The sequence below is a fragment of the Rana temporaria genome, chromosome 1 (assembly GCF_905171775.1).
Source record: "Rana temporaria chromosome 1, aRanTem1.1, whole genome shotgun sequence".
Taxonomy (NCBI): Eukaryota; Metazoa; Chordata; class Amphibia; order Anura; family Ranidae; genus Rana; species Rana temporaria.
This window is the reverse complement of record NC_053489.1, coordinates 289,123,916-289,148,271: the sequence shown is the minus strand read 5'-3', so window position 1 is coordinate 289,148,271 and position 24,356 is coordinate 289,123,916. Positions and strand designations below refer to the sequence as shown.

General features: G+C 42.9%; 1 protein-coding gene across 4 annotated transcripts in view; it reads right to left on the bottom strand.

Moving 5' to 3' along the window:
- DOCK8 (dedicator of cytokinesis 8) overlaps positions 1 to 24,356 on the bottom strand; it is a 225,044-nt gene that overhangs the window by 12,290 nt on the left and 188,398 nt on the right. For all 4 annotated transcript variants that reach the window (XM_040357049.1, XM_040357040.1, XM_040357065.1 and 1 more), the window contains 9 exons: positions 22,696 to 22,796; positions 19,997 to 20,189; positions 14,954 to 15,097; positions 14,028 to 14,159; positions 11,394 to 11,528; positions 10,654 to 10,743; positions 10,328 to 10,564; positions 7,514 to 7,657; positions 4,666 to 4,772 (listed from right to left, as the gene is read on the bottom strand). In XM_040357049.1, coding sequence (XP_040212983.1) covers positions 4,666 to 4,772; positions 7,514 to 7,657; positions 10,328 to 10,564; positions 10,654 to 10,743; positions 11,394 to 11,528; positions 14,028 to 14,159; positions 14,954 to 15,097; positions 19,997 to 20,189; positions 22,696 to 22,796 — 1,283 coding nt within the window. The remainder of the gene's footprint in view (positions 1 to 4,665; positions 4,773 to 7,513; positions 7,658 to 10,327; positions 10,565 to 10,653; positions 10,744 to 11,393; positions 11,529 to 14,027; positions 14,160 to 14,953; positions 15,098 to 19,996; positions 20,190 to 22,695; positions 22,797 to 24,356) is intronic.

Below are 24,356 nucleotides of genomic sequence, written 5' to 3'. Positions count from 1 at the left end.
TCCTTTATGTCTATGGACGCCATGAAGTCGTCCTTCTGGAGCACGGCGACAGCTGACCGAATAGTTTCCATCCGGAATGAGCGGACCTTTAGGTACGCATTACTCCCTTTAAGTCCAAGATTGGCCCTGACATCGCCGTTGGGCTTTGGGATGATAAACAGTTGGAGTAGAACCCCAATCCCTGTTCCCGGACTGGTACTTCTACCTATCACCTTCTGGCATAGCAGATGATTCAATGCCGCCATCAATGCGGCTCTTTTCACAGGGTCGCCTGGTACTCTTGTCTCCTGGTAATGAGGAGGAGGGAATTTTAGAAATTCTAGTTTGTAGCCCGTGGTCACGGAAGACCGTACCCAGCAGTCGGGAATGCTGGCCTCCCAAACCTCTGCAAAGAGACGCAGCCTTCCCCCCCACCATCGTGGGTGGGGGCGCCCCTTCATAAGGCCGACTTGGGGGCTGGCTTCGCAGGCTTGCGGTACCACTGCTTCTTGCCCCCCGTGGCTTGGCCCTGCGGCTTATTATTAAATCCTGATCTTGCAGGAGGCCGTCGATACTGTTTGGTATTAGAGGGCCCCTGCCCCGGGGGGGCTGGCGCTTAAATGCGGGCCCTCGGGCCTTCTTCTTGACTGGCAAGAGAGTGCTTTTGCCGCTTGATATAGTCTGAATATATCTATCCAGATCTTCTCTGAAGAGACGTCCTCCGTGGAAGGGAAACCCTACCAGGAGTTTTTTGCACGGGGGCTCAGCCTCCCAATTCTTCAACCATAAGAGCCTTCTCATATGGATTAGAAATAAGGATAAACGTGACGCCTGCTGGATGGAGTCCTTGATGGCATCCACCGTAAAGCGTATAGCCCTGGGTATATCCGAAAATTCCTCTGCCTGTTGGGCAGGGATAAGTTTAAGCATTTGCTTAGTCTTATCTGATAATGCTTGGGCAACTCCAATAGCAGCCACAGCGGGCTGAACTATCGCCCCTGCTGAAGTAAAGGAGGCCTTAAGTAATGTTTCCAAGCGTTTATCAACCGGATCCTTAAACACCTGTAAGTTTTTTACAGGGCAAGTTAAAGATCTGTTCACACAGGAGATGGCTGCGTCCACCGCCGGGGGCGCCCACCTTTTGGAGAATTTCTCCTCCATAGGATATAAAACAGAGAATTTTGTAGGTGGTAAAAAGACTCTATCTGGCTTGATCCAATCCTGAAATATGACATCCTCGAGTAGAGGATGGACCGGAAAAACTGCGTTGCTTTGAGGCGCTCTTAATGAGCCTAAAGCTGAAACCGCCGATACTTGAGGTTCTGGTATGGGTAACTTAAATGCCTCATGGACCATGTCCGTTAAAGCTTGAACCCACAAACTTTCCCCTTGGGAGGTTGAACTAGACTCCTCAGTATCCGGATCCTCGATCTCTGAACCACCCTGGTCCAAAACGTCAGGATTATCCAATTCCCCTAGGGAAAGGATTTCTGAGTCTGAGGGTTCCTGCTCGGGTGACGGAGACCTAGTCCGCTTTCTACCCGAAATAGCCTTAGCTATTCTTTTTGCCATTCTTTTCTCTAGTTCTCCTAAAGAAACAGCAAGCACCCTCTCAGTGACAAAGCCGGGGTTGGACTGAACTGGACCAGCCCCAGCACCAGATCCCCCAGGTCCCATCAGGGCGTGCCCCTGATATGTCCTGTGGGGAGAGCAGCGGCATAGCGTGTCTGAGCCCTCGGATTTTGCGGGGGAATCCCCACCCTTTGTACCCTCTGACCCAGAAGCCATGGTACAATACCGAGGTACACCTGCTATCACCCAGCCACAGACGTAGCTAAGGGGATCTGCCGGTTTGGGAACGATAGAGACTAACGCCCAAACTGAGAAGGGAGATCAGAAGTACTTTCCCTTTTTCTTCTTCTTTTTTCTTTTTTTTTTTTATATATCTTTTTTTTTTTTTTTTTTTTGAAGAGGAAAAGAAAAATACTCTGTCTCCTAATAATTGCCAATAGCCACCTGCTGAAAAAAAGGAAAAAGAAACCTATCTGTAGGTTTGACAGTCTATTCTTTAGAAAAAGACTGTAATCTTTCCTTCCGCCACTGGGTGCCTCAGCAAGCTCCGCTCTGCGTCCTCCTCCTCTGTAACTCAGGAAGACACTGAGCTTTTGGCAGCTACTGGAAGGGCCTCCCCTTCCTATATGTAAATCGCCGCCCACAGGGATGCGCCCCCACCCCAGCCAATGGCGCGAAAAAACGTTCATATCTCGGGCACGCGCGCGCCCGTCGGCGGGGGCCATCGCACATGGAGGAGGACGGAGCGGCGCAGCACCCAGGCAGGTAAGCCCTCAGGTAGGTCACAGACCTCCTCTTAGCATGGGAAACACGGCTCCTGTATTTCACAGAGATCCCACACCTAGCGCAGCAGACCTAGATAAACAACACTTACCAGGGAGGACACCTATCACTGGGGGAAAAAGATTTGAATCATCCTGTCTCTGACCATAGACATAGTGATTCCTTGCCAATGCAGAGCATACCCAGGCATGACCCCCTGTGCACCTCCCTCCAGGGAATCTGCTAAGAACCAAGTTCCGCAGGCTCCCCAATACTTACCTGCTCCATGCCGCAGGACTTTTGCACAGCAAGAGGTCCAATCTTCCTCCATCTCCGTGGGTGGCGTCTAGACCTTCAGGCCCTGGGTTCCTATGAAGGAGCCACTGTCCTGGGCCCATATAGCACCCTGGCAAACAGGAGCTTTAGATGCCCAAGGTTCCAAGTCCTGGGCCCAGGGTCCAGCTCTCTAAAAAGAGAAGCGTTATGGGCAAACCCCATGGCTTTGGGGTCCGGATACTGTCCACTTTAGCACTGAGGCCGTTGGACAGATCCGGTTAGCCTGCCTTGATCCCAAGGATGTGGAGGCAAAGCTAAACCATGACCAACACCTAAGACACTGGCGAAAAAACTGAGGTACTCCTCCTATGGGAGGGGGTTATATAGGGAGGGGCACTTCCTGTTTGAGATTGCCAGTGTCCATCACCTGAAGGTACTCCATATAACCCACATAGTAATGAATATGCCGCTCTGTGTCCCGTGATGTACGAGAAAGAAATTCAATGTTACCCGCTGTATGCATGAGGAAGTTACTGTATAAGTCATGTAAAGTTATCATTGTCATTTCATTTGCATACATGAGATTTTATCTGGTGTGTTTTCAATAGTTGTTTCCTTTAAGGCTTCATTTCCATGGACGTTTTTACAGTCACTTTTTTTAGCCTTTTTTACAGCTTAAAAACGCCTGTCCATGTTTTTTTTTTTTTTTTTTTTGAGCTGGAGCTCAAAAACGCAGCGGTAGCGTTTTTGCAAGTTTTTGAGCGTTTTTGGCCATTTTGAGCATTTTTGGGCGTTTAATGTCTGGCGTTTTTACAGCTCTAAGGCTGGAGCTTCAGAACGCACTGGTCCTGGGATTTTTTTGCAGCTTAAAAACGGCTCAGCCATCTACAGCTCAAAAACTGCATGGTGGGCATGAGGCCATAGACTAACATGGAGAGCCGTTTTTAAGCTGCAAAAAACGCTCAGAAAAGTGGCTGTAAAAATGTCCAAAAACTTCCATGAAAATTAAGCCTTAGATTCTCAGACAATTATATGATAATATTGTAATTTTGAAGATATTCTTATGTCTGCCTTTTTATCATAAAATGTCAGAATTATTTCATTGAGCTATAGGAATTGTGGGAAGATTCCCTTACACTTGTGGATAAGATCAGGCCAATGCACAGGCAAAAGAGATATTGTAATAAAATGGTGAGGGGCAGTTGGGGTGACCCATGTCTCTCAAACATGATCATGGGAAAGCTGTAGTAATAATGGCTTGGACCCACTATGTTTATCAGGAGCATTTACAGCAGCTCTGCTATGCATGATGCCTAAAAAACGGCAGTTGCAGGATTCCATCCTAACATATAGCTACAGTGCATTTTTATTACTGTTGTCGTTTGATCTGCACATAATGTCAATTCCAACAAAACTTGAATTGTGAAAAAAAATTTAACATTCTATGCTTTGTACATCAAAAAATTAAATAAAAAATAGGACAAAATCACAGAATAAAATCTGCACACACACACACACAAATAAAAACCCTGCAGCCAGGCAAAATACCTGTACATGCCCTCAACACCCAGCAAGTAAAGCCTTGGTGCATTTTTATAGTCCATATTCATATTGGCCACTGAGGCAACCCAACACAGTGATGGACCAATAAGACTCTGTGGGGTTAGGAGGTAGTGGCAAGCCCCAGTACTGAACTTTTGTCTGTCAGAACAGCACAGAATTGAAAGTAAAAGCAGGGTCTGCTTGGATTGCATGGGAGCGGGTACCTGTCAAAAATATTATTATTTTTTTTTAAATACAAAAAGGGGTGTAGGTGTAAGCTCAACCATGACCATTTCTATTCAAACTTTCATGCAATTAAAATGAAAATCTGCCCTATGTTCACATATTTTTCTTTAGTCTTGTTCACCAACTTGCTGGGTTCCAGTCCTCTTTATATTTCTGAATAAAATATAGTAAATCCACTATTGTCTGTAAATTATAGACATTATATAAGATATAATCACTTAGAGGAATTAGACCAATGAGAATGCCCACTGCACCTTGCAATGTATCTTTAGGTTCCTCTATACTCACCTCATAATGAATTCTTTGAAACACAACCTCAGCTTATTGTGATGTCGATACAGTTTAGGATCAGCTGGAATGTCGGCCAGAAACACTTGAGCTACCTCTAGTGGTCCCTAAAATGCATGCAAGACAATGATTAGATGGGATTTAGCTTGTCAACGCCCCTTGATTTTTTAACAAATCAAAACAATTAAAAATAATGCTACAAACAAGAGAAATGCTGGGATAATTTAATGCTAGTAAATCGCATACCAACCATTAAGAAGGTTTTAGGTCATGACTTATGTACTACAAACTGTACTTTAAACGAAAGCTGGATCATGTTGGATACACACATTTTGATTGCAAATTGGTGTTCACCCTGCAGTAGCATTATGTACAAGATATGAACAAGATGTGTCCTCTGAAACTCATTCTGTCCAAACTGGACGTCTGTTATATCATAAGTAAGTAATTTTTGCATCTGGCTTGTGTGGTAATCCTTTTCTTGTTGTATCCACAAGACAGTGGAGGCAATTGTAGTATAATTTTTACAGGTAGAGTTCCGGCAAAATTTCTACAGTAATAATTGTAATGTCAAATAAAAGCGCAGCTAGAGGCTGAGACTCTATGCACACTGGGTACTAGTGGAGATAAAGGAAAAAGCAATGTAAGTAAATGGCCAGAGGTGGGCTTGGCAATGCATACATTGGGGCCAATGTGAAGTGATGCCTTTGGAATGCATAAGCAGGACTTGATGTAGCTATGGTTTACCCACTTTAGCTCTGCACTCTGAAGCCTCGTACACACGACCGAGTTTCTCGGCAAAAACCAGCAAGAAACTTGCGGTTTTTTTTTTTGCCGAGGAAACCGGTCGTGTGTACACTTTGACGAGGAAACTGTCGAGGATCTCGTCGAGCCAAAAAGAGAGCATGTCTTCTTTTTCCTCGGCGGGAATGGGGAAATTTGGCTCGCCGAGATCCTCGACAGCCTAACAAGGAACTCGACGAGCAAAACGATGTGTTTCGCCCGTCGAGATTCTCGGTCGTGTGTACGAGGACTTAGGACAGAACTGCTAGCAGAAAATGGCCACGGTTTGACCTACTCTTCCTTTCAATGGATTAAGGCTAGCTAAGAGATCAGAGTAGGAAAGTTGATCCCTGACAATTGGCATAGCAGGGAAGGAATTACTAAGACCCCCTTCACTCTGGGGCGTTTTTTGGGCGTTTTTCAGGCGCTTTGGCGTTAAAAAAAGCCTGTAAAGCACCTGAAAGAAGCCTCATCTGCAATCCCAATGTGAAAGCCTGAGTGCTTTCAGAGCCCTTTCACACTGCCAGCACTCGAAAAACGATGGTAAATCGCCACTAAGACCCCTTTCACACTGGGGCGTTTTTTCAGGTGCTTTGGCATTAAAAAAATCTCCCTCAATAGGAAGGGGGCTTTAGGAGCGGTGTATTCAACGCTCCTAAAGCGCTGCAAAGAAGCTGCTTGCAGGACTTTTTTTGACACCCTGCTAGCGCAGCACCTCAGTGTGAAAGCACTCTGGCTTTCACATTGGGATTGCAGATGCAGCTCCTTTCAGGCGCTTTTTTTAACGCTAAGACCCCTTTCACACTGGAGAGTTTTTCAGGCGCTTTAGTGTGAAAGCACTCGGGCTTTCACATTGGGATTGCAGATGCAGCTTCTTTCAGGTGCTTTACAGACGCTTTTTTTTTTAACGCTAAAGCGCCTGAAAAACGCCCCAGTGTGAAAGGGGCCTAAGTGTGTACTGAATTTTAGACCCTGAGCACAGATCTGAAACAGGTATGAAGCACAACACAGTAGTTAAGTGGTCAGCACTTATGCCTGGCAGCACTAGGGTCATTAGTTTGACTACCAACTATGGCACAACTTGCCTGAATTTGCATGTTCTCCCTGTGCCTGCATGGGTTTCCTCTGGGTACTCCAGTTTGCTCACATACTTCAAAGGCATGCTGGTAGGTTAATTGGCTCCTGTCTTAATTGGCACTAATATGTGTATGAATGCGAGTTAGGGACCTTAGGTTGTAAACTTCTTGGGGGCAGGGACTGATGTGAATATACAATATATATGTAAAGTGCTGCGTAAATTGACGGCGCTATTTAAATACCTAAAATAAATAAATAAACCTTTTGAAACTATTGGAGATTCAGCCTTGGGCAAATGATCATGGCCAAAACCGTTTCAAAATTTTTGGTCCTTGTTGCAGGTAAAATTACCTGTCACAGCAACCAAATCTGCCACCAGGCAAGAGTATCATTACCAGAGCTGGACAAGTTTAGAGAAGGCACATATCCATCCAGTTAATTGATTGCTCTGCAGCTCAATTGATGAAATGCCATTGTAGTAGTTTTAGGATTGACAATAAGATAGCCAATTTTTAGGCTGATGTGAAAAAAAATATATAAATGTATTATTTATAATATAATTTATTTTGTTCTACATCCGTTTCCAAACTGTTATCGCAAAGCTGAGCGGTCAATATGGCAGTGTATTTTTAGCATGGCACATAACAAACAAGCAAACCTATAATTAGAAGAAAAGAGGTTTAACCTTAAACTACGTAGAGGGTTCTTTACTGCAAGAGCGGCAAGGATGTGGAATTCCCTTCCACAGGTGGTGGTCTCAGCGGGGGCATCAGTGGTTTCAAGAAACTATTAGATAAGCACCTGAACGACCACAACATACAGGGACATACAATGTAATACTGACATATAAGCACACACATAGGCTGGACTTGTGTCTTTTTTCAACCTCACCTACGATGTAACCATGTAACTATTGCTGCTTACTAATACCAATAACATTTCATTTGTGCTCTTGAGCAAACTACTTCAAATATGTTTCTATTCTTACCTGATTTACTGTGGCTCCCACTGAACCCTGCAGCACCATCTGAAGCATCTTTGCATCTGGGGGCTCCTGGCTAGTAGCCACAGCCAATTCAAGAGTTTTCTTTTGCATATCTTCTATGGCAACCTCAATCGGAGTCAAGGTAAACTACGAAACAAATGTAATTATAAATATATTTGGACCAGGAAAAATATGAGATGTTGCTACACAGTTGTTACTGTGCTTTTTTTTTTTTTTTTTCAAAATACAAGTTTAATGCACTTTCTCTTCTCATCCATCTGTAGCAAATTTATCGACTTACTGGATTTTCTTGGCTGTGCTATAGGTAATGTTTACTGTATCAGCAAAAGCTGCTGTTGAACATGTCAAGACAATGCTAGGCGTTAGATCATTGTGAATCATTTTCATTTGGAGCTAAAGTGCATGATCCTACTGATTGAAATAAAGCAGCTGCAAATTGTGAACAAATAATACATCAGTTGCCATTAATATAGCAATCCTATTTAAGGCATGGCACCATTACTTTCAGTAAACATACATCCATTGTGAGCTGACTGCCAGTGTAAACACAATGGAGCACATTGTGACATTGTCAGAACCTGCAATGTTTTGTTTTCCTGGATCAAAGAGGAGTATTGTTGTATATCTGTAGCAGTAGACCTCAATAAAGATTTACATGAATTAGTGTCCATACACAAATAAGGCAGGTAACAAGTTGTTTTGAGTCAGTCATAGACATAGCAGATCTGACCACAGCATGATTGTACCTTGCCTGAACACCACTGGTGAGGATATTGGGAAGTCCATTTGGGTATGCAAAACCTGGCTATGAACAGACAAAGGTACGCACAGATCGAAATGCAGCTGGTTCCTGCTGAACCGAATGAATTTTGATACATGTATACCTAGTTTAAGTCTGCTGGAGTCTCAGAGTTACTCTTAATAAACTGTCTTTACCCCAGGGCTCGACAAATCCCGGGCGCCAGGTCGCCATGGCGACTAGAAATGGTGTCCTGGCGACTTGGCTTGGAAGGTGGGCAAAAAAAAAAAAAAAAGATATATTTTTTTGTGAGCTGGCGCAATCTGGTGGTGAGCCGTTGGTATTACAAGTTATTACCACCAGATGTTCATACCCAACATGTCACGCTTCAAAATTGCGTCCGCTTGTGGAATGCCGACAAACTTTTACCCTTTAAAATCTTCATAGGCGATGTTTAAAAAAATCTACAGGTTGCATGTTTTGAGTTACAGAGGAGGACTAAGGCTAGAATTATTTCTCTCGCTCTACCAATCGCGGCGATACCTCACATGTGTGGTTTGAACACCGTTTACATATGCGGGCGCTGCTCACGTATGTGTTCGCTTCTGCGCGCAAGCTCGTCGGGACGGGGTGCGTTTTCTGGCTCCTAACTTTTTTAGCTGGCTCCTAGATTCCAAGCAAATTTGTCAAACCTTGCTTTACCCAATCTGATGATTATGAGCAGGACAAGGAGAGAGTCATCTGAGATTTTGTTGGTAGTCTTATGTTGATTGATGGATTGTTCTTGCCTAACTCTAACAAGCTCTGCAGTGTTCCCTGTAAACTATATTCTAACAAATTTGTATAAATGGACAGAATAAGTGGCACTGGATAGAAAAATTGTCAGCCCTGCACTAAAGTGCACCCCAAACAAAAAAATCACGTCACAAAGAATATAGACTAGACAAAACAAGCTAAAAGGTCAGTAAAATGTTCATAAAAAAATCCATAATTGAACCATTCACTAACAGATGGCTACAGCTCCTCCGGTAGAGTCAAGGATAATTCTCTGTGTGCTGTTAGAAATACAAAGAACAGGGAGTGCCACCATCTAAGTGTAGATTTTATTGAAAGAGTTCAAATACACTTGAAGTCAAAATATAAAAAAGGTTAAGCATGCACATCCCATTGTCAAACCTCTGAGGTTTGACAAAGGGGCAGTCCCAATGCCCCAAAACGTGTTGCCAACCCCTGTTCTCACATCATCCTATGCCAATTAAGGTTCTGGTGGCTCATGCATTCCACACTGGTTCTTGCTGGTGAGATACTCCCAGACACTTTCTGCTTCAGCTCTGCATTGCCTGGCGGCACTTCCATGGCACGCTCTGCAAAACAACCTCAGCCGCAACACCTGCTCGCTCCCCTGCCAAACTCTGCAGATTCTTTGAGGGTGATGTTATGTGCCTACTTAATCGTTTTTACATGCAAGTGTACTTTAACTTTTTTTTTTTTTTAACGAGAGTACTTTAACCCTTTTTAATGGCTTTTCAATGAAATCCACACTTAGATGGCGGTGCCCCCTGTTCTTTCTATTGTCTGTATTTAACAATGCCATGGCTAATTAATAAGTTGCACTTTTACCGTTTTGGGAGTCCTGTGCAGAATGCTCACAATTATATTATCCTCTTTAATAAAAGAGTATGACACTAAAGCAGGAGTATGACCCTAAAAGCCCCACAGACCCACAACCAAGGTCTCACAAAAATATACATGCTAAAACTGAATCCTGCAAAAACTGGTGCAGATCTGCATAGAAACCAATCAGCTTCCTGGATTTATTGTCAAAGCCAAGTGGACAAGCTGAAGTTAAAAGTTGACTGGCTACCATACACAGCTGTACCAGATCCTGAGTGCTCTAGCTTTAGTAAATCTCCCCAATAGAATACCTGACTATGTAAGAAAGAAGAACCATGCAAAAAACACAACCATCAATGTAAACTAGTCACTGTTCAACCTTAAAAAAAAAGAAGGGGTACGATCCCTCTTTTGTCACCTCTACTGCTTATTTTGCTATATACCTCCTCTTTCTGGATGACATTAATGCGGGTCTTGATGTATGGGAATGCGTGCATTGTTGTCAGAATAGTTTTCCTCTTATACTGCTCATTGAGTTCTCCTCGTGGACGCCCGTCTAGAGTGAATGGTGTGGTGTACATGAATCTGCGAAGGTTATAGTTCTTCTCAAAATAGGTCATCCTGTATTTCATCTCATACTCTTCAAAGTATGGCTCCACAAAAGTAATCTGGATGTAGGCCTAAAGAAAAGAAAGAAAGGATATTTACTTACAAGGGAACACTGTAGACAAATAAACTATGATTAAGCTTTAGAAAATATATGGGGTACCTTGTTGGGGTTCAACTTTGATTTGTTCACTGGTGTTGAATCTTTAATCACTTCTATTGCATCTTCCCCAAAACAATTCCCATAAAAAGCCTGTAGAGAAAACCGAGGCATACAATGGTTTCAACAAGGGGACTTTTTTTTATAGAAGATATGGTATTACCAAACCAGTTCATTTACACTTGAATTATGCAGCACTCTTTCTGCTTAAAATATATTTTATATATATATATATATATATATATATATATATATATAGGCATCCATCAATGGAAATCTGCTTAAAAATACATAAGTATTAAAGCAGAACTACACTGCGGAACTTCATTGCTATTTAATTAATTTTTAATATTCAAAACAAACTCATCCATCCATGTCTCCATGGATGGATGAGAGCTTATTGGAGAGAAGGGACACGTGCCCCCCCTTCACAGGGCATGCAGCAACAGAGCTGAGGCTGTCAATCTGCTGGAGTTCCCTCACGTCCGTGTCACAATCTTTCTCTTGGTGTCAGGAAAATATGTCCGAAGTGACTCATGCCGATAACAGAGGAATGAGACAGCGGAGAGAAATGACAGTGCTCTGGATGAGACAAGCACACACTATAGAGGGATAAGCTTTGTTCATGTTCCATATCTGAGGTTTACAATCACTTTAAGGTAAAAAAATGATCATGTCTCTGGATATTGTAAGATTGTAAAAAAAAAACAAAGTAGATTAATTTGCCATTGGACTGTACTCACCTCTAATCTATGGGAAACTTCAGGAAGTTTAGTAATGGCTGGTTCTTTATAAACAAATTCTTGTTCATCTAGATCTCCAAATCTTGCTCCATAAAATCCAACACGGAAGTAAGTTCCAAACATTCTTTTCTGACCCTGTTACCCATAAATTATATATTCATTCTCTTTGAACAAATAGACTTTTCATGCAAAATAATAAAACTGTTATTAATCTTTTTAAATATGCAAGTTTTAGTAGTTGTACATTCTTTTTAAAAGTACTTCTCCTTGCACATCATTCCAATTAGTTAACGACTGAAAGAATTTGGCCAGTCCAGTTTGCATGAACCTGGACTGCTAATCATGTCATAAGTTTTCTTAACCAGGACAGCAGGGTGTATTGAACAGTAATAACTGAATGCAGTAGGGTTTGGTGCACTATGTGATACTTATCCATCTGGGGGGTGTGGCACTGCATATTCTTACTGCTAAGTTTTATGTCAGCACAGTGTCTCCAAAAACATAGTTAAAGCGGAAACATAGTTAAAGCGGAGTTTCACCCAAAAATGGAACTTCCGCTTTTCGGAAGCCCCCCCCCCCCCGGTGTCACATTTGGCAGGGGGGGGGGGGGCAGATACCTGTATAATACAGGTATTTGCACCCACTTCTGGGGAGAGACTCCCACGGGAGTCACTTCACTAACCGTCCCGTCCCCCCCCCGCTGCCTTCTGGGAAACACACTGGTCCCATGAGACAGCGGGGACCACTGGGAAAGCGCCACACTACTCGCACATGTGCAGTAGGGAACCAGTCAGCGAAGCCGCAAGGCAATTCCCTCACCGAGGATGGTGGCGGGGGCAGCAGAGAGACGAGTGATTGCTTGTCTTCTGCTGCCGACATCGTGGGCATGCTATGCAGGTAAGTGTCCATTTATTAAAAGTCAGCAGCTGCAGTATTTGTAGCTGCTGGCATTTAATATTTTCTTTTTTGCTGCACCTCTGCTTTAAGGAGAGTGTTCATTAATAGAAAAAAATGCTCTCCGTTAGGCAAATTGAGTGAACTTCAACACATAGTTTGGTTGATTTACTAAAGCCAGAGGGCCAGATCCAGAGAGAATTGGATCCGTGCAGCGTATCAGAGATACGCTACGCCGCCGTACCTTACCTGGCGGAATTTCGAATCCTCAACGATTTCGCGCAGTAAGTTACGGCGGCGTATTGTATTTCTGGCGGCGGAATTCAAATCGGCGATCAGGGGGCGGGTTTCATTTAAATGAAGCCCGTCCCCGCGCTGAATGAACTGCGCATGCGTCGTCCAGAAATTTCCCGCCATGCTTTGCGCAAAATGACATTGCAACAACGTCATTTTTTTAACTTAGACGTGAGTTACGTCCATCCCTATTCACGGACGACTTACGCAAAAAAATATAAAAAATTCTAATTTCGACGCGGGAACGACGGCCATACTTAACATGGTAAGTCTATCTATACGCCGCAAAATACCAGCTTTAACTATACGCCGAAAAAAAAGCCGACTACAGGCGACGTTCGAAAATGTGACGGCCGCGCGTACGTTCGTGGATCGTCGTAAATCGCTAATTTGCATACCCGACGCGGAAAACGACGCAAACTCCACCCAGCGGGCGCCGAAGTATTGCATCTAAGATCCGAAGGCGTACGAAGCCGTACGCCTGTCAGATCTTACCCAAATGCCGTCGTATCTTGGTTTGAGGATTCAAACTAAAGATACCACGCGGGAAATTTGAAAGTACGCCGGCGTATCAGTAGATACGCCCGCGTACTTACTCTGTGAATCTGGCCCAGAGTGTGCAAAATCTGGTGCATAAACCAATCAGCTCCCAGTTTTGTTCATCAAAGCTTAACTGAACAAGCTCAAGCTAGAGGCGGATTGGCTACCATGCACAGCTGAACCAGATTTTACACTTTACAGTTTTAGTAAATCAACCCCACTGTTTTCTGACAGAACAAACATTTACTGATAAATTTCACTAGATGTCTGGAGATTTGCTTTAAAAAACGATATAGCTAGGGATGTGTATATATGATCATGACAGGCAATATTTTCAGTGCCTAACTTGTTGAATCAAACTTTATATATCTTCTTTTAATGACAAGATCAACCCACAAGTGATAGTTTATCTCCAAACCAGTTTATCATGCCCTCTTTCCTGCTGGAAACTTCATAGGAATAAATAGGGAGTTCAATGGAGTGAATGGCAGCTTGGCTACATCCAAACAAAGTAAATGAAAAGTGGTGCTGGCTGGAGAGATAAGAGTGACAAGTGTGGTGTGAAAAAGTAGTGGGTGACTAAAGATGTGCCCGTTTTAATATGCAACAAAGGGAATATTCCCACACAGTAATTGAGCCCCAGGAACTCTTTAATATCAGTCAAGATACCAGGTTTTTATTATGGTATTCTTGAGCTGTCCAGTAAACGCAGCAAGTCATGAATATCAATTTATTTTTAATCTACCTGCAGCACAACAAATCGATCACCCATTTATTGGAAGACATCCCGTCACAAACTATTCTTTTTGAACGGTCCTTATAAAAAATTACCATAAAATTAGCCATATGTTTTATTTTTTAGCCACTGTTAAACACATCCTTACAATTCACTAGTCACTCAAATACCTTCTGTATTATGCGATCAAATGCCTTCTGCAGTTTCTCGTGAGTTAATGCAAGCTTACGGAAGTCTCTGTGAGCTTCAAGAACAGGGATGACAATTTTATAGACTTCATTCACCGTTTCATAAAATGCTGCCTGTAACAGACAAGTAAAAGAACGAAGTGACTATATATAGTATGCTCCATAAACAACATTGTTTTTAAGGTGTAGTGTATACATATTGAAAAGTCCCAGCTATATTTTCCTAGAATGACTGGTGCCACAGCTACTATTTCTCTAGTGTTAAGCCGGCCATCGACGATTCGAACCATGTATGATGGACTGACAACACTCAGGGCCCCTGGACTAAATAAAGCAAGGGCCCCCTGTCAGGCTCTGCCCATGACCACCGCTGACCACGCCCATGACCCGCCCCTACATTTTGCACAAAGTACAATTTATGCCTTTTTTTACTGGGACATAGATGGGGGTCTCTCTCTACAGTGTCCATTAGACAATGTGTTAGAAAGCGTTGCCTCCAGGCCCCATTAAAGTCTAATTTCTCCTCTTACCTTAACTATGGGTACTGTAGCTGGTTCCCTTGTCCTTTGTGGGTGGCTGGCTCCCGCGTCCTCTGTGGGTGACTGGCTAGCTCCCTGGTGTGGGTGGGTCACAGTGGGTGGCTGAAACTCTGGCCCTGCTGTGGGTGGGTCACCATGGGTGGCTGGCTGGCACCCTGGCCCTGTATGACCCCATCCCAAGTTATGTAGTACAGAAGGCAGGACACTAAAGGACATATCACTGTAAACTTCCACCTGCAATTGCTGCCTATAGAAGTACTGGTAACAGTCAGAGCTGTGGAGGGGGCAGGCTGGATCCCTTTTAGATGCAACAAAATTTACTGTCTTTATTTAATGCAACAGTTTTATTTTTAAAAGAGAAAAACCTACTTGAATGAAGAGCTCTGCAGCCTGTTCTAAGAGCCCAACCAGTCCAGTTTCTGAGAAATATCTCCCAGAACAAACCCCATCTTCATCTGGGGTCAGGATATCATCAGACACAGCAGATTCTTCTATTACATTCGATGAAATGTTCTGCAAAGATCACATATATTTCATTTTCAAAATAAATATATACTGTATAAACTAGACTAGATGTCTTTTTTTCCTGGCATACAAATGGTACAGAATTTACACATGAGTTTCTAAATATATTTTAAAAGTACTATATTATACGTCTGAATACTTTTGTTTGTGAAATGTATCCACTATTTATCCTTCTGTACCTTCCACAATTTACATCAATATGCTGATAAGGTGAGGTACCTCATAGAAGGTACAGAGAGATATAGACTGTATGTTTTCCAAATGGAATATAAATTCATTATACCCAAATACATACTGTATATCCCATTATCGATTATGTAGATAATTATCCAATACTGAGTTTGTGATATCTTAAACACATGGAGGCAAGTTATTGCACGATACAAGCAATTCTTGCATAACTGAATGAATTTCGGCAGGTTCACTTCTTATCTCTGCTGATGGTGCAGAGATAAACAGAAAATCTTTACTTCTATTCCACATTCAAAAACAATGACAAGGCAGTAAAAAGAAAAAAGAGCTGCAGCCACCGACGAGTATCAAATAGAACAAGGTTTTTCTTAATTGTTTATTATGGAACACAGGGTCAGAAGGAATTTTGAGATGTATGGGCTATAATGTTTCCTACAATAGATTTGGACACAGGCAACCAAAAATCTTAACTTGCTGCTCCTATGTTCAGACTCTGCAGTCCAAGGAGCTGTCCAATTATCATCTTTTACATGAGAGTTTTGGACCCGATGGTGGCCTCCTTCAAGGCAGTTCCCAGTTACATTCTAGACTGGTGCAACTCAACATTTTGACTGCATGGGACAAGAAAGTAGGGTCTCTGGATTCACAGATTCACCCGACAACCATTACCGGTTGTCTCTAACCAGGTGGTTCACAAATCCAGCGGTAGAGTTCGGGAAATGTTTCCTTTCTCTGCTCACTCTGCTGGAACATTCTCACAATAGATGCTAGCTTGGCAAGCCAGAAAAGGTTTTAGACACTGTACAAGTAGCGTTGATGCTGAAGGAGGCTAGTCTCCCAGTCAATATACTAAAGCTATGAGCGGTTCAGTTATCCCTTCAATGCTGGACCTCTTGACTGTAAGGTCATCTACTTCAGATTCAATTGGACAATACCATGGCAGTGACATACATCAAACTTCAGGGAGGAACCAGAAGAATACCTCTCTACCTCAGCCAATCCAAAAATATTCAGTAAATACAAAGCTTCCTGTATATGGCTGAACAGCAATCAATCAGCCTGGCTTTATTTTGTTCCAGGAATGGGATGGGAAGTGCCCGTACCGCTGCCAGACACAGTTTTGTATACTGTATGGAGTTGATGCTACATACAGTTTATACAACGCTGGCAGGGGCTGCATGTATTAGTGAGTGAAGGAAATCATTTGTTTGGACCAGCTTGGTCCAAACTAACTATTTAAAATGAATTAAAACCTGGAGTTGGGCTTTAAGGAACACATCCCTCTGTATTTATGATCTACTCCTACGACTGCTACTTTTCCACAAAACCGAAGCAGGATAGGAGTGGGAAGGGTTATACCTGGCTGACTAATACCATTTTTGTTTGTTAGTGTCCAGAATTTCTTCTGATGATAAATCAGAAATCCTATTGTTTTTAAAGCGGAGGTTCACCCGAATAACATTTATATCAGACCAACTTCTTTATACTTCTAACATGTACAGTCCGCAATTTTTTTTTTTTTTTTTTTTAGGCTGTACATACCTTCTAATCTATATTTGCAATCCGGCTTCCGGGTACTTCTCCCCGCGGGAGTAGGCGTTTCTATGCTGAGGAGGCATGTCATCTGGGAGGTCGCCCAGATGATTGACGTCCTTTCAGAAAAAGTTCTCCCTGGTGGATAAGGCCCCGCCTCCCCGTATTGTGTAGGCGCGTCACGAGTCACGACGTTTCCGAAAGAAGCCGAACATGAAGATGCTCTATACGGCGCCTGTGCAGTCAGCTCTACACGGCTCTTAGTCGGTGCGCTGGCGCCGTATAGAGCCGACTCGCAGCTCTGCATGTTCGGCTTCTTTCAGAAACGCTGTGACGCGTCTACGCAATACGGGGGGCGGGGCCTTATCCGCCGGGGGGGGGACTTTTTCTGAAAGGAGGTCAATCATCTGGGCGACCTCCCAGATGACATGCCTCCTCAGCATAGAAATGCCTACTCCTGCGGGGAGAAGTACCCGGAAGCCAGATTGCAAATATAAATTAGAAGGTATGTACAGACTAAAAAAACAACAACAGGGTTACATAATAAAAAGAATTAGCAGGAAATCCATACAGGTCAAGTATTATGCATAAGCAATGATATATTAGTCTTAAAAACATAAATTACAATACGATCTTGACCTAGCCCAGACCTACTATATAGTCTAAGTCGGTGTAGTAGCATCCCCAGGCAAGCTCTCTCGCAGGGGACGCTTCACATGTATGGCATGGCTAGGTCGCCCATCTACGTGGTTATCCCGTATAATTGATTGGGACATGGTAGGATACCTTAGCCCAGTGGGGCAGTTCCCCCTCTTTTTTTTTCCCTTTCCTCTCCCACCCCCTAGCCGGAACTTAGCCAGGGAAGGAGAGTGGAAATAGTCAGACCGAGTCCGGAAATAGAAAAGAAGTGTTGGGTGAAAGTATATGGGGGGGGGGGTGGTCAAGAAGACCGAGGAAAGGGGGGGGGGGGGGGGGGGGGGGAGTCCACGGACATGGATCTATACTGCGAAAGGTAGGCGCTATCAGGTGTATACGGTGCGTATATAAGCCGTCAGGGCACTGTGCCCTCTCCTCTGAGGAGTTTCCCTTCGTCTGAATATTTAAATACATTCCATAGTTGCCAAGTTTTTGAGTATCTCTCCTGTCTGTGTTGGCTAGTCAGAATCAGGTCTTCCATCCTACTGATGTCATCCACTTTTTTGAGCCATGCAGCTACGGTCAGTTGGTGGGGTGATTTCCAGGCGAGCGGGTTGGAGGCCTTTGCCGCGTCTAGCAGGTGTCGTACAACTGAGTTTTTGTAGACTCGGGCCGGAGTGTCATTCGCATGTAGAAGGAAATATGCCGGCTAATTCGGAACATTTCGGAAGAATTTGAGTTATCCTGCGGACTTCTTTCTAGAAACTCTGGAGTCTGGGACATGACCAGAAGACATGCAAAAGGGTTCCCCTCCCCCCCTGACATCGCCAGCAAAGGTCAGATGTCGCTGGGAAAAAGGTATGCAGTACCGCGGGCGTCCTGTACCAACGTGTAAGAAGCTTATAGTTTGTCTCCTGAATTTTAGCACATAGGGACGATTTGTATGTGTTGCTTTTGGTTAGTGGTAAACTGGCAATTCAGTTCTCTTTCCCATTTGATAAGGCTTGGGATTTGGTAGTCCCTAGGTGGTGTAATGGGCATGTCGTAGGTCAAGGTAAGCGTATGTTGCATTACTCCCGTCTCGCTGCAGAGTTCTTCGAATGTTGTGAGGGGTGTGTACGCGTCATTGGGGGGAGTCAGGCTAGCCAGAAAGTGACTAAGTTGTAAAGCTCTCATAAAATCTAGTTGGTACCGATCGCCCGGGTCCGAGAGTTCCGCTATCGCCTTCCATCTACCCCCAGTGCTGAAATTAGATGCTTGGTAAATGTCTGCGTCCCGTAAGTCTCGGAATGGTTTATCTCTCATTCCCGGCTCGAATTGGGGATTCCCAATTATGGGTCTCATCGCAGAGTTGCGGGAGGAGAGAGAATAGTGTTCCAGTAGGTGTGTGCATAATTTAATAGTGTTCCCGATCAGTGGATGTCTTCTGAGGGTGGGGGTCAGGGCTGTTGGGCACCATGGGGCCCTCTGAAGGAGTGTGTCGGTCTGTGCTTTTTCCATTTGTATCCATAACTTGGTGTCGCTGTGGCGGCACCAGTCCAGAAGTCTACTAAGGTATACCGCATAATAGTAGGTCCGAATGGCAGGCATTGCTAGGCCACCATGTTGTTTGGGAGCTCTGACTTTTCTGTATCAACAATACGAAGCCTTGTGTATAGGCCACTTTATTCTGTCATAGTATGAAAAGAGTTGTAGTGCACTACATCACTCCTGGAAATTAATTAGCTAAAACTTTGCCTATGACCTTTGTTGGTTTTGGAACTTGAGCTAAATAAAGCTCAGGAGAAACATGAAAGGGGAAGGGGGCATTGTGTGTTAAGGAGCCACAATTAATTTGATGCTGGTGCAGTCTGTTACATCCTGCACAGAACCGGTTCAGATATACTCATTTCAAATGCAAAAAAATGTAATACTTTGAGAGAAAGAACATTTAAATAGTCTACATTTCTGTATGGTTAAATATACTGTATGTTCTGTCCTTTTACAGAGTGTTGACATAACCTAATAGGAAACCTATCCTTAGACAAATGCGGAGGCTGCCATTGCTGACTTCTCATTATGAAAATGCTAGTTGCCTGGCTGTCACTTTGACCCTCTGGCTTCATTACATTGAACCACTTACTAGCAAGTATGCAAATAAAGACTTCTGATTTTCTTAATCTTCATACTTGCTTAGGGTTAATAAATAAAGTATTGAAGCATAATATCCATACCATATTCAGTAGTGTGTCAGCAATGGCAGCCTTTATTTACTTAAAGAGCACTACAAAGAACATCAGAACATATCGGTCACATACTGTATCATAGACTGTACTGTGATTCTCTCATATTGCTTGTCTGTATTATGTTCAGGGCTTAAAAATAGCCAAAGACTTAGAAAGAACAAAAGCCACTTGCAATCAATCATGGCTTGGTAGGGCTGGATCGTAGAATACCATAACTGTCTGCAGTTTTCATTGTAACCAACAATACACTGTATTGTTTGTCATACAAAAACTTCAATTTATAACTACACAGAAATTTTACCTGAAAGCTAACACTGCCGACGGGAAGATAGCTACAGTCTTCCAACATGCTTAAGTATTCTGCTACGAGTGCTGCAGAATGGACAAGACACATGGCTGCCTCCGTGTAACATTTCCGTTTCACATGTTTTTCTGCCATATTCTGCAGCCAGGTGAGCCTCAAATCTGGAGATGTCTGGTAACCTTTAGCAATTCTAAAAAAACATAAGCACATTCATGATTATAGATTTTCAGCAATATTATGTTAATTAATAGAGTTGATTTAACTGTTGCCTAATACAAGAAAAGAGATGCGGAAAAGAAAAGATACACTGCAGTTCACCAATGGGTGTCACAATTCTTCACTTTATTGTGTATCTAGCTTTTTTTTTATTTTAACAATTTTTTTTAGTTTTGGATTGAGTAGGTAATAGTTATGTAGCGCCCCCTTGCTTTCAGCATGGGCGCTACGCTAAAGTTAGTGGGAATGGTAGAGTTACTTTGCTCCCATTCGTGTTTGTCTAAATTTGGGACTTCTGTCATCCCAGAAATGTCCACTGGGTCAGTCTGTGGTCAAGGGGTGCAATACTACCCCTTGCCAAGGGGTGCAATACCACCCCTTGCCGGCAGTTGATGCCAGAGGGGTTCTGGCAGAGCAAGTTTTCCCCAGCAGCCAATTGGAGGAGTTTTCCCTCGCGGGGCATGCTGGGGGGGGGGGGGGGGTATATCTGTGACAGGGGTCATGTGTTGAAAATCATCGTGGGGTCCCCGTTCCAGGTGCGGTATCCACCTTCAGGGTACGTGCATCCATGGACCCCGCCAGCGCGGCCCACCTGGCCAAAGCAGACAGCTGCATCGAACCTCATCCTGAGGAAAAGAGGGACCCCAGTCTTCCACTGGGTCACATGACTTGTTGAGAGGATCCCAGCCTGGGATCGGGCATCCGGACCACTGACAGGTATGCTTGCCATCATCCGGGGGGCCCACATAGGAAAAGTCAACTGGGAGGATTCGCTCTCTTTATTCACTCAAGTCCTTTATTGAAACTGGCCTGTGGCAGAGGCCCTAGAGCCGGGTCTGTGAGAGAGACTCATTCCTCCCAGCTAGTTCAGAGTGACGTTTCGGCTGCCAGGCCCATTATAGGGGTCTGTCTGGGGGCACTTTACCCACTCCCAGCAGAGTGGCGACGAGTTACTACAATTGGTACTACACAGAGCAGTATTGATTGCTCCATTCAACATCCAGGCCTGATACCGCAAGGTTCTCTTCTCTTTCCTTCATCAACCTTGACCTTCCTAATACGTGCTGATGTTGGCCGTGTTTGGCCTGGACAATAAAGCATTGAAAACCCTTTCATTGGCTGTCTGGACCTTCGCTCACGACCACTGTTCTCACAAATTGCACCCCTAGACACCGCCAGGGTAACTTAGCAGGCCGATCCCAAAATCAACCAGCGGCTCCTTCGGGGGTGAGGGATACATTGATACCAGCGTTTTAAGACAGAGTACGAATACCGATACTTTTTCTCAAGTACTCGTTGATATCAATTACCGATACCTAGTTTTGGTGTCATGTGACATTATTTTTAGACTAATGAAAAATGATTACCTTTATATTTATGAAGAAAAGTTCTTCTCCGGCTTTGAAATAGCACTACTTCAGTGTAATTTCAAGGCCACAGATATGATATGATGGTATGATTTGGACATTTGATTTCATTGTGGCTTGCAACTTCATTTAGGCATGAGAGCACAACATGGTCCATTTTCTGGCTGTGATGAAAACTTAGCCTGCTTACCTCAAATGATCAGAGTTGTCCTGATCCCCCCCCCCCCAACACACACACACACACACACACACACACACAAGCCATCAGCCATTCACTGGGAAAGTCAGTGTGCTGTTGCTTTTCCTCCCTGCTCCTTATGCAGCTTAGAACAGAGATTTATGTGAGCACTTATAAAAAAAGGGGAAAACACATATTGAAAGGATGTTAGCGTGGGACACCGATAAGAGTGAGGCCCACACTATTACATGGACCGTTTGGTTACACTTCCAGTTCTCTGCTGATTTTGACTCTTTTTACCGCTTCCCCGTGGCCCTCTCATGTGTAGCGTGATATCCCTTCTCCCTACATTCCCTTTTTTTTCTCGGTCCCCGCCTCCTCTTTTTTTTCTCTCCCCTTATTTCTCCTCCTCCCATATCTTTATAAGATTACAGTAATCTTACGGTAGTTTCACCGCACTTTCAGGCCATATGTGTTGAGCCTTTTTTTTTTTGTTTTCTACACCACTGTTAATAGTGGTCTACCGGTTACTTGATTTACCATTACTTGGTTTATTTCACTTATTTCTACGTTCATTGAGGATATCTACCGGACTATGCATATGTGATACATGTTCTTTTAGTGTCCTTCCAATCCGAATATAGACTTGTACACTCAATGGCTATATGTGATTCCTGGCCTATGTTTAGTCGCTATGTTTTACAAATGATTGAAACTCAATAAAACAGAATCAACATAAAAAAGGGAAAGAAATGTAATTATATATATATATATATATATATATATATATACACACACACATACATATACACATATACACACACACATCTTTTGCCTTTCATTTGTATTTTAAACTGGATGGGTTGTTCTGTGAGAGGAAAGTTTTTTTGCATGCATTGACATTTTTTTTGCAGGATATGTTCTGTGACACATACCTGTACATCAAGTCCATTAACATCTCTGGGTCTTTTTGGAACGCTCTCATTTTTACTGTGTCTGAAAGAATACTGTTCAGATTGTTCAAGAGCTCTTTTACCTACAAAGAAGAATCAATTGATGATACCTGGTAGCAAAGATTGTAATAGGGGGAGATGGTACATTGATAGAAAGTAAAGCATGTGGGGGATAATAGGACTTTTAGAAAGTTTAAAATGGATCTAATTCTAACTTGTCCTGTCCAGCAAAGAAAAATAACATTTTCATATTTCATCCCGTTCATTAAAGTAGAACTGAAGGCAAAACGTTATTTTATTTTAAATAGAGTAAGAGAGGGTTATAACCCGTTCGTTATTTGTTTTGACATCTGTATCCCATTGGGGAGATTTACTTCCCATTTCATTGCCAAAACAGGAAGTGAAAGGAAATCCCTGCAAATTAAGGGAACTTTTTGGGCCCCCCAAGTCACTAGAACTAGTGTTCCCATTGAAAGATTTCTCCTCTTTTACCATTCTGGTGACAGCCCAGAATTTGGGATTTACTTTTACTTTCAATTTCAGTTATAATGGTAAACAGGACAAATAGAGAGGATGGATGTCCCTAATGGGGGCACCGACTGCAATAATACCTGGCAGGTGTTTCAATTCCTCTCTACTCTATCCAAAACTAAAAAAAATTTTGCCTTCAGTTAACGAGAAGGAGCACGGCATTCAGATACAATTGGGTTATACGGTTACCTATAGGAGGATTTGGACACTGGAAAAAAAAAAAAAAACACTGACCAGCCTGATATAACCTCTCTCACTCCCAGCATGCCTCAGTTTTTTGCTAGTTTAGTAGAAGGATGGATGCCCTTTCCCTTTTAAGAAAAGACTAAACCTAAACTATAGCACAAAAACTTTTTTGTACATAAACGAGAAAGAAAATAGTATTTTTCTGCTTTCTATAAAGTCTTTTTTTTCGGGGTCCATTAAGAGACACCTCTCTGTGTTTGTGTCCTTATTCCTAGTACTGCTTGTCTACAAACTAAGGCTTGCGGGGAGTGAAAGGTGTTATACCAGGATGGTCAATATTTTTTTAAAGTAAATCCTCCTGTAGATGACAGTAGAACCCAATTGTCTCTAAATTCCTATGATCCTTAATGAACTCCAATAAAATAAATTTACAAAAAGTGCGGAAAAACTATTATTCTGTTTCACTAGATAAATAAGGCTTATTGTGTCTACATAGATAAAGAACTATATCTCTGTTATTTTTATAATTTTTTTACCATGTAGACTGCAAAGGGTATAGTAAAAACACCAGTACTCTCCCACCTGCCATTCCTTGATCAGAAAATGTAGGGTGCCAAACCGAAAATTGTTGGGCCCCATTGGGCTGAACAAGAGAAATCATTGAGTCTATGGCCAGCTTAGATTAACATTTGGCATGCCTAGAGTGATGCTGAACTTGTGTGTTGCTGTACCTTTGTGACGGACAGCTAATACTAAGAAAGCTTGTCCTTCGCACTTATCTACTGAAATTAAGGTGCTACCATAGATTACAATACGACCACAGTTCATAGAGCTGCCCTATAAAAGCTGGGGTGATTTTTATTTATTTTTTGCAAATCCATGTTTCTGTTAACAATGTAAACAAAATACAGTATAAAAAAAATATA